Consider the following 11,234-nt stretch of genomic DNA (forward strand, 5'->3'; position numbering starts at 1 on the left):
TCAAAGATAAGAGTGGTTCTCGAGAACAGTACTGCATTAGGCTGAACAAATCCCTTTATGGACTGAAACAAAGTGGTCGAATGTGGTATAATCGATTAAGTGAGTATTTAGCTAAAGAAGGCTATAAGAATGACCCAATCAGTCCATGTATTTTTATAAAGAAGTTTGCAAACAAAGGGTTTGTTATTATAGCAGTGTATGTGGATGATTTAAACATCCTTGGTACCTCTCGAGAAATCGCCCAAACAGTAGAGTATTTAAAGAAAGAATTTGAAATGAAAGACCTAGGTAAAACTAAGTTCTGTTTGGGATTACAGCTTGAGTACAGAAATAATGGAATCCTTGTGCATCAAATGACATATACAGAAAAGGTATTCAAGAGGTTTAATATGGACCAGGCTCACCCATTTACCAGACCAATGGTTGTAAGGAGTCTTGACTTGGATAAAGATCCATTCGGTCCAAAGAAGGCCGATGAAGAAGTCCTCGGTCCTGAAGTGCCATACGTCAGTGCTATATGAGCGTTAATGTTCTTGGCTAGCCACACTAGACCGGACATATGTTTTGCCGTGAACCTCCTAGCAAGATTTAGTTCTTGTCCGACCCAAATGCATTGGAGCGGTATTAAACATGTTCTGCGTTACCTACAAGGAACGACAGACTTTGGTTTATTTTATATTAACCATAACAAGGAACGTTAAGTTGGTTTTGCTGATGTAGGTCACTTATCGGATCCACACAACTCAAGGTCTCAAACCGGTTATGTGTTTACACACGGTGGTACAGCGATATCATGGCGTTCTATGAAGCAAAGTATTGTGGCCACATCATCAAATCGTGCGGAAATCTTAGCAATTCATGAAGCCAGCCGAGAGTGTGTTTGGTTGAGATCGATGACTCAACATATTTGGACTGATAGTGGCATGGACGACAATAAGGAGGCAACAATTATATATGAAGACAATACGGCCTGCATCGCACAACTCAAGGAAGGTTACATCAAGGGAGATCGGACGAAGCACATTTTACCAAAGTTCTTCTTCACACATGAACTACAAAAGGCCGGAGAAGTTCAAGTGGTGCAAGTTCAATCATGCGACAACTCAGCCGATCTCTTCACCAAATCATTGCCGACAACAACATTCAAGAAGCTCACGCACCAGATTGGAATGCGGAGGCTTAAGGACTTAGAGTGATGCTTGGAACAGGGGGAGTGATGTGTGCTGTACTCTTTTTTCTTCACCATGGTTTTGTCCCACTGGGTTTTCCTGGTAAGGTTTTAATGAGGCAGCATCCTCAAGCACATTGCATCGATCCCTTAGCATCGGCATGGTAATGTCATCCAAGGGAGAGTGTTATAAACCACTTAAGGATGGACTCCATAACCAAGCCCATATACGGTCACGGTCCATGAAGCTCATCGGCTAGAAGCAAAGGCCCATCGGCCATGAGTATTAGACNTATTTGGACTGATAGTGGCATGGACGACAATAAGGAGGCAACAATTATATATGAAGACAATACGGCCTGCATCGCACAACTCAAGGAAGGTTACATCAAGGGAGATCGGACGAAGCACATTTTACCAAAGTTCTTCTTCACACATGAACTACAAAAGGCCGGAGAAGTTCAAGTGGTGCAAGTTCAATCATGCGACAACTCAGCCGATCTCTTCACCAAATCATTGCCGACAACAACATTCAAGAAGCTCACGCACCAGATTGGAATGCGGAGGCTTAAGGACTTAGAGTGATGCTTGGAACAGGGGGAGTGATGTGTGCTGTACTCTTTTTTCTTCACCATGGTTTTGTCCCACTGGGTTTTCCTGGTAAGGTTTTAATGAGGCAGCATCCTCAAGCACATTGCATCGATCCCTTAGCATCGGCATGGTAATGTCATCCAAGGGAGAGTGTTATAAACCACTTAAGGATGGACTCCATAACCAAGCCCATATACGGTCACGGTCCATGAAGCTCATCGGCTAGAAGCAAAGGCCCATCGGCCATGAGTATTAGACTAAGTCGGTTATGGGCTTAAGCCTTTGTATTTACTATATATATGTAACCTCATTTGATTATCAATAATGAGAACAAGAGAATTACTTCATTCGATTCTCTAGTTTACAACACAAATTTCTTTTTAAGATTTCCAATTCTAAAAGGATATGTAATTTTCATTTTGAAAGTCTTATATGATGGAAATAGAAATGAATAAGAGTTATAAGCTTTCAGATTATGTCAAAAAAAAATCAAGGGAAACATCAAAACTCAGAAAGTAGGGTTTAAAACGCGAGCGTTTTGATAAACAATTCGCTTGGGTGATAATATGGGCTATTGGGCCTATGAGCGAACGGCGTCGCATTTTAAGAGTTCTAAACCTCTAAGGGCATCATTAATGGGGTAACTTTTTTTTGTGTTCTTAGATTATATATATAGTGAAAATAATGTAAGATCAGTAGTTAAGATCATATATGGAAAAAATGGGGAAACTAATTTTGGTGTTTTTAGAATAAAAATATAGTGAAAATCATCTCAAACCATCTTTACAATGTTCTCCATATAGATCAAACATCTAAAGACTCTTAGACTTTCTAGAGCAGAGCTTCAAGGTTCTTTTTGCAACGCTACTTTCACAACCACCACAACCTTGCCTCCCGAAATCTCTGAGCTTTCGTCAACCTACAAGAGCCTCAATGTTTTCTACCTCTGCAACACTAAGCTTTCTTACCAATCCTATTATACTTGTCCTGGCAGAGGCCCTGTCTCGGTCTCTCAAAACCTTGATTATCATAAGTCCTGTCAAGGCATTTTCACAATTAACGTTCCTAAGAGCTTCGTACCAGAAGAAAAAGAGTTGAGTTTGGTACATCTGGTAAACGCTCTCTTACACTTCTATCTACAAACAAATTAGCATTAACTTAGCAGTCAAGCTCTCTTACACTTTTTCTTCTTCCATTTAGTAAACGCTCTTTGCCTCTAGCCTGTCTCACCACCATCCCAGGAGCCACTTTCACCACAACACTATCTCCTTTAGCTACACTCTGCATCTTCCCTCTCCCATGTTCCCCACGTCCCCCTCTGAAATGCACACTCTTACGAAACGGCAACAACGAATTCATAAGACCCATCAACCTCTACATACACATTCCCTCCTCTCCCTCCATCTCCACCAGAAGGTCCACCAAAAGGAACAAACTTTTCTCTCCTAAACGCCACCACACCGTTCCCTCCATCACCAGCTTTAACAAATAGTGTGTTCTATAAAGCTTTATCTCATCATGGATTAGGTCAGACAACAAAACTTTCATCAGGGGATCAAGCGGACAAACAAGAGTTAAAGTAGTGATAAACCAGCAATGTAATTACTCATTGATTAGAGATCAAACGAACAATATAACTAATCACAATAAAATTACACAAGTTAAAGCTTTATTCAGGGGATCCAACAAACACACCAAGACTCAAGTAATGAGATAAACCAGCAATGTCATTAATCATTTATTAAGTCAGAGATCAGTGTAAATCCCAAACAAATTGCACAAACAAAAGCAATAACTTCAAACTTTGGGTAGATCAAACAGATATGGAAGAGTATGATGAGCTCAACCAGCGAATCAATTACAGGACAAGGCTGCAAAATAAACAAAAATGAACAAACAAAACCCTCAATTCGTAAAGTTTATGCCATCACATTCTTCAATATACGGACCCAAACAAGTAAAAATCAAAACTTTTAGGTTTTTAGCAACAAATTATGCAATTTATTTCAATCAATACGATCGAACCGAAGAGAGAAGACAAGTTGATAGAACACAGATCAGGGACAAAATTGAACCTTCGACGATTGGAAGAAGATACAAAGACACTGGAGGAGATTATTTAAGAAGATTTCGACAAAGGCTCAGCTTGAATTTGTGAGATTTTCAATTGCCGGAAAACTGACCTTCGACGGCGAAGGGAAGAAATGAAAATTTTTCTTTCTTTCCAAAACATCTCGACCAATGACGTGAAGCCACGACACATGAGAACTAGGCTTGGATCAGTTTTCATTTAAGATCAGAAAATTTGATCTAAGCCCACTATTCACTTTTTTATTGATTTTTTTGGGGTTAGAATACACCATGTGTTCCCCGTTAACGATGGCCTAATAAACTGAATCCCCAGATTTATTAGAAGAGTATAGTAATAATTAATTAATCGTAGATCTTATTATACTGTGTAAATCTATCAATGATTCAATATCAATATTATTATTCGTTTTAAATCAAAGGAAAAAGGAAAATAGACACGTGTACAATACTGTGAAATTGCCATATTCGTGTGACTTGCTCAAAGCTGAGAAAGGTCATATGCTTTTCTCCAGCTTCCTCCTCTCTCTCTCTCCTCGTTCAATTTTTTTCTGCAAACCCTAACTTGCTCTCATTCGGCGCTCAAGTTTCTTCTCCACACGGCCTCTTCGGTTAGATTTCTCTATTTCGATTTCTCTTGATTTTCATTTTCGTTCTTCTTGTTAAGAAATCGTATTGACAAAATTTACGAATCTGAGTTTGAAATAGTTCGATTGAAAAGGTATCGCAGCCAGCAGGATTTTGGGATTTCTGATTTTGAGAAAAGTATTGTTGAGTGATTAACATATACTCCATTTTCCGATGATTTTGTTCTTTTTGTGTTCTTTCGTTTACGATTTGCGAGTGTTTGAATCTCACCGACGTCTCTATTTTGTGAAACGATGCAGAGAGATCTGGTGCGATGATGTTACGTGCTGTTATTAGGAGAGCTTCCACTAGAGGCTCTTCTGTTTCGGTTAGTGTTTTGATTTCGGTTCCATTTTTTTTTTCCTCCGATGTGATAGCTTTTTTTTTTTTTAATTGATCTCTCGCTCTCTCTTTGTTTCAGGGATTGGGAAAATCACTGCAATCTTCTCGTGTTGCAGCTTCTGCTCAAAGTTTTCATTCTGTTTCAGCTACACAGGTACTATTTTTTTTGTTTATATACATGATTCATGTTTGTTTTGTGTTTGGGGACACTTCAGTTGATTCATCTTTATTCATGAACGAACTCAATCCTCTTAAGATGTTTTTAGCCAGTTGTATATTTGCGATCTTTTTATGTTTCTTCCATGAACAAGCTATGTTAAATTGTGCAGACGCTGGTGCCTCGTGGAAACCATGCTAGTAGCTTTCATCACCGTTCTTGTCCAGGTTATTATTACAACCTTGGTTTTTTTTTTTTGTGATATTACATTTTTGGCTAATTGAGGCGTGTTTGTTTGATGATTGTTCTCTTATTTGTATTCTTTGCAGGGTGTTCAGAGTGCTCAAGGTTAGGAATCTTAGTCTTTTTATTCATGTATAGACTAGAGGACTCGAATCTCCCTCCACTTGCGTTGAAAGTATTTATATTCTTGTGTTTAGGACTATTTTCAGCGGGTACCAAGGCACACCCCTGCAAAGATGGGTCAGGCCCTTCTCATCTGATAGTGGTATGATTGCTCCGGATGGAAATTTTCCTTTATATCAAGTTATTTCGTTTTGTCCCATGTTTTGGAACACCAGTGGCTTAGTCAAGTGACCTTTAGTAACTGCACCATCGATACTTTGATATTCTGCTAACCTACAATGTTCATTTCATTTCTTGTTCAGATTCTTTTTGAATCGTATGGCTCAATTGGGTTTTGCTCTTTACTTTTACTGTAACCTGTAGTTCTAGGCTTGTTTCACAGTCTCTTTTATTTGTGATTGAAGGGGATGTCGTGGAAGCTGTTGTGCCTCACATGGGTGAATCAATCACAGATGGAACCTTAGCCACTTTTCTGAAGAGTATGCTTTTCTTTGAATTATCTTCTTGCTTGTTTCCTTCCTGTGCATCTATGTATTTTAAATTTCTATTGTCTGTGCTTCTAAAATTCTTCTTGCAGAGCCTGGTGACAGAGTAGAGGCTGATGAGGCTATTGCACAAATTGAAACTGACAAGGTATCAAACAGTTACTTGTTTATTGTCTTCAATGTTTTTTTTCAGTAGATGTTGGCCGGTAGCTGGTGTAGCTTTCCTAATACTAGTGTTTTATTTATCTCTGTGTTTTAGGTTACAATAGATATTGCTAGCCCAGCAAGTGGTGTTATCCAAGAGGTAAAATATTTGTGTCCATTCTTGTTCCTGTGCTTCTTCTCCTGTATTCCTATGCCCAATTAGTTGTTCCTCTTATGCAGTTTCTAGTCAAGGAAGGAGATACTGTAGAACCGGGAAACAAAGTTGCTATAATTTCTACGTCTGCGGATGCTGTGTCTCATGTTGCACCCTCAGAAAAGATACCAGAGAAACCTGCTCCCAAGCCTTCTACTCCTGCTGAGAAGCCCAAAGTTGAAACTACTAAAGTTGCTGAGAAACCTAAGGCACCATCACCATCACCACCACCGCCACCTAAACAGTCAGCTAAAGAACCGCAGCTTCCTCCCAAGGATAGGGAAAGACGGGTATGCAAATTATGTTTTTTTTTTCTTTACGTACACAATATTTTGTGTGTTTTCTCTATGAAAAGAATTCGTTTTTGTCGTGCATATAATTTGATGATGTGCTACCTAACAACATTGCAGGTTCCTATGACAAGACTTCGCAAACGAGTAGCAACTAGGTTGAAAGACTCTCAAAACACTTTCGCTTTGCTGACAACTTTCAATGAAGTTGATATGTGAGTTACAGTTAACAACCCCATGTTGATATGTCCTCAGTCCTCTTTATCATTTTGCAATTCTCTGCACATGTTATTACCAAACTCTCAGTTCACCAACAATATTTTCCATCCTCGTGCAGGACTAATCTGATGAAGCTCCGATCTCAATACAAGGATGCATTTTTTGAAAAGCATGGAGTGAAGTTGGGTCTTATGTCTGGTTTCATTAAAGTATGCTTAAAAACTGGAAAATTTCCTGCACTAAATAACATATCAAAACTCAACCGCTTAAGTAATCTTCTTTAAATGTTTGTTTCAGGCTGCTGTCAGTGCCCTCCAGCATCAACCAGTAGTAAATGCAGTTATCGACGGAGATGATATCATTTACAGAGACTATGTGGATATCAGTATCGCTGTTGGTACCTCTAAGGTTAGTTTCCGCAATTCTCTTCCAAACATTGAAACATAATATCATCTTGAACTTTTGGGGTCGTATTGATTGATTTCTCTTCTCTGTGTATTGTATCCCAGGGTCTCGTGGTTCCAGTCATAAGAGGTGCTGACAAAATGAACTTTGCTGACATAGAGAAAACGATAAATGGTCTTGCTAAGAAGGCTAATGAAGGAACCATATCAATCGACGAGATGGCAGGAGGATCGTTCACAGTATCAAATGGTGGTGTCTATGGAAGTCTCATAAGCACTCCAATCATCAACCCTCCTCAGGTTCAGTTCTATCCTCTCGATACTATAAACCAAACAAGGAACGTGGTTATGTATTTCCTTACTAATTGCAAGATATCTCTCATATGTAGTCTGCTATTCTTGGAATGCATTCAATTGTGCAACGTCCAATGGTTGTGGGAGGAAGCGTAGTACCGAGGCCAATGATGTATGTCGCGCTGACATACGATCACAGGCTAATTGATGGAAGAGAGGCTGTGTATTTCTTGCGCCGTATCAAGGATGTTGTGGAAGATCCCCAGAGGCTTCTCCTCGACATATGAGAAAGATCGGAGACAGAAAGTAATCATAAGTTCCTGTCTTTTTACCAGTTTCCTTTCAGGTAAACCGTTACAGATATTGCTATCTTCAAATGATGCTTTGACAAAAAAAAAAAACGAAACCTTTTTGGGAGTTTCTTTATAGTTCCAAGAGTTTTTGCCGGGCGAGGAAAGCATCGGTTTATTGAGTTTTATTTTATAAAAAAAATATTCATACAGTTTGAACAAAATGTTACAATTTTGACTTCAAAAAATAATGCCACTGATAGTTGTTGGGTAAAAATGATTTTCAATTACATGAGTTCATGATGTGATGCTAAGTATATCGGTTAGTATTACGTTTCCGTGTAATTGATATTTCAAAAGTTCAATGAAACGAATGAAAATGCTTGTTGGGGATTGTCCCAAAGATTTCTTGTTAGCATTAGTTTAGCCAATTATTACATATGTAAAGATCATAAAACATAATATAATTACAAGTATGAGACATCACCTGATATGTTTACTTGGAATAATTAACGACATACCAAAAGTTATACAATGACTAAAATTTGACCAAAAATAGTAATGCATATTTCTCATGGGAATCGCAATGCTGTAAATGAATCATCGCAAGTCTTTGAGACTTGCTTTTGGGTTTTGCGAAGGACATGGACATTGACGATTTCAAAGCAGCAAGCTAAACGAATAAGGACCAGGACAAATATATATTTTTGTTATTTTGTATGCTGATTCTTAAGTTTTACATCTAATGACCAGTATAATCATTATATCACCCAAATCACCAAAGCAAAAACCAAAAATGGAAAATTCTAGTCTTACATTTTGTATCAATAGAAACATCTTTTATCTCCTCTATTTAGTGGTTTAATTCCACATGCACGTGCATTACTAAGGATTACTCAACTCATTCGAGAAGAGTTTTATTAATAAGACCAAATTTGCATTGATTTGACTCATTAATCATGTGTGGCAGTTGAAGAATCTAAGAAAACACTTCTAAGATCATGTTATCAGTAGGAAGACGATAATTAACTAACAGAATCCTCATAAGTTAGACTACACTAGAAGAATAGAAACACTCCTATAGATTTCTTTTTTTTTTTTTTTTTTTTTTTTTNTTATATCACCAAAAGGAACGATGTTTAGTACAAAATGTAGGGGTAAAGAACCAGGGAATAACTATGACCAAAAAAGTAATAAAACAGCCATAGGAATTAGAGTTGCTAGAAGATACTAGTAGCCTTGAGCGAACCAATGGGATAGCAGACGTCCGCAACCTTTACGGTGGAGACGAGCGAGTAGAGTGTCCCTTATACTACGATCAATCTGAGAGAAGATTGCAGAGGTGGTAGAGGCAATACCTTCATGGAGCATGTGGTTCCTTTCCTTCCACAACATATAGATGGTAGCTTGAACAGCTAAACCTTTTGGTGTGGATGAGAGGTTTGGAGATTTTGACAATAACCAAGAGATCAGCGTGGACCATGGGCGGAGCCAATATAGGATCATGTGGGTCAAATGACCCAGGTGAATTTTTAAAACTGGTTAAATTTTTAAAGAAAAAATCAAATTGACCCTGGTAAAATAGCACAATTGACCCTTATAAAAAAATTTAACAACATAATTGACACCTTAAAATTTATTTTGACCCTGGTAAACTAATTTCCTAGCTCCGCCACTGGCGTGGACCAGTTTGACAAAGACGCAAGGATGCTGTCCAAGACGGGTCATGACTAGAATCCAAACCTCTTCTGCGAAAGGACAATGAAGTAAGAGATGATCTTGAGTTTCTACCTGAGAGATGCAGAAGAGACATTCACGGGTGATGTGCATTCCCCAGTTCAGGAGTCTTGCTTTGACAGGCAAGCGATCTAAATTTGCAATCCATAAGTTGAAAGTATGCTTAGGCACTGAGTGTTTGAACCAAACCGCTTTGGCCCAAGGTTTCGTTTCATCTGAAGGTTTGAGATGGTTCCAGGTTTTCTTGGTGGAAAAAAGAGCAGAGGACTCGTTAATTACTAGCCTCCCAGTAATAAGTATCATGGCCTCTGGAAACATTTGGAGCTGTTATGTTAAACATCTCATTCCGCAAAATAGCAACTGAAAGGTTTCTAGATCTGCTGGAGGGTAGTCTCCATCCTTGACTAGTGCAAGTGTCTGCAACCACAACATCAATAGGAATACCTCTAAGAACAAAGAACTTGAAATATAAGAACACCTCTCTTATTATTGATTTAGAAAACTCTCTCAAAAACTAAATCTCTCTTTCTAAGTCTTATGGAACACCTCTCCATAGACTCCTATATTTATAGGTTTTAACTTTTTCTAAACCTATTAGAATTAACATATTACAACTTATAGATTTTATGAACTTTTCCTCTTTCCTATTCTATCTCTTTTGGCAACTCCCTAAGAGATAGCTTGTTCCTCAAGTTGGAATTATCCAACAATACCTAGCTGAAGAGGACCATTTGGACCCATGAAGTCTCTGAGAATTCCAAGGGAAGACCAATTATCAAACCAAAAACTGGCTGTAAGACCATCGCCAATGTCGCATCGAATGAGAGACCTGACCAATGGTTTCAGCTTCAGAAAGGGAGCACCAAATCGAACTAGAATTGTTATGTGGGACTGCACACCAATAGTTTGCTCTTTTGACACTCCTATAGATTTAGATAAACATACAATCTGATTAATGTACATCTCCATACCATATACACTAGATTGTTCTCCTTTTATGTTGGTAAATCTAATAATTTATACTAACCAACTGTCATTTAAATTAAGAATATATATATATATACATATATATATATATATTTGTGCAAACATATTAAGAGTATATGAGCAGTTTTTAGGTTGGAATGAATATATTTAAAATATAGTCACAATCTCATTCTTACATATATATGTCCATCCAATTATAAATGTAAAGATTGCAGAAAGGTACATATATATATATACCACATGAACATGCAAGACTTAAACCATTACCAAACGAGAAGGGTTCAGCTAGACACCGGATAAATTGATCTCTTAATGACATGTTTTTTTTTATTATTATTACACATGACTCAAAGCTAAAACGACAATTAATCGAGAAGACTTTTATATTCAAAGGGCAGAGCCTCATCATCATCAGGGACTGGCTGACTTGCCGCTTTTACGAGCTCAGCTTCAATCCTGCAAATGCACTTAAAAAGGATAAATCAGAAATGTACCCCAAACAAACAAACAACGCTCTCTAAACATAGATCTCATAAGCTAGCTGTATACTTACATGTTCTGAGCATCAATGTCAAAGTCAATGTGCGGTTCTGGTGGAGCAAGTGCTGGTGACTCCACAAAGCAAAGTTTTGCATCTCCAGCAAGTCTTCTAGCAAGATACAAAAAGGGTTTCTCAAAATCGCTATTGTTCTTTGTAGATATCTCATAGTACTGCAGACCCTTAAGCCTGTGGAACTCAATCTGCTTCGCCTTGATTTCTCTATGGGGCCCTTCAACTTTGTTACCACACAGAACAATGGGGATGTTTTCACACACCCTGTTTGATAAATA

At 38.2% G+C, this 11,234-nt stretch overlaps 1 protein-coding gene and 1 long non-coding RNA gene across 2 annotated transcripts; one reads left to right on the forward strand and one right to left on the reverse strand.

Annotated features, from left to right (window-relative positions):
* LOC109130552 lies at window positions 3,340–4,123 on the reverse strand. The gene is made up of 2 exons (XR_002036482.1): window positions 3,835–4,123; window positions 3,340–3,630 (listed from the first exon to the last, which is right to left on the reverse strand). It is a non-coding gene; the product is annotated as an uncharacterized LOC109130552 (long non-coding RNA).
* Window positions 4,333–7,974, forward strand: LOC104761529 (dihydrolipoyllysine-residue succinyltransferase component of 2-oxoglutarate dehydrogenase complex 1, mitochondrial). Its single transcript, XM_010484626.1, has 15 exons — window positions 4,333–4,458; window positions 4,735–4,802; window positions 4,896–4,970; window positions 5,146–5,200; window positions 5,303–5,321; window positions 5,414–5,481; window positions 5,744–5,818; window positions 5,917–5,972; window positions 6,084–6,128; window positions 6,209–6,472; window positions 6,593–6,687; window positions 6,810–6,900; window positions 6,989–7,099; window positions 7,201–7,395; window positions 7,485–7,974. The coding sequence occupies exons 2-15, from the start codon at window positions 4,749–4,751 to the stop codon at window positions 7,674–7,676; spliced, it is 1,395 nt and encodes a 464-aa protein (XP_010482928.1). The 5' UTR covers window positions 4,333–4,458; window positions 4,735–4,748; the 3' UTR covers window positions 7,677–7,974.

The sequence above is a fragment of the Camelina sativa genome, chromosome 18 (genome assembly GCF_000633955.1).
Source record: "Camelina sativa cultivar DH55 chromosome 18, Cs, whole genome shotgun sequence".
Lineage (NCBI taxonomy): Eukaryota > Viridiplantae > Streptophyta > Magnoliopsida > Brassicales > Brassicaceae > Camelina > Camelina sativa.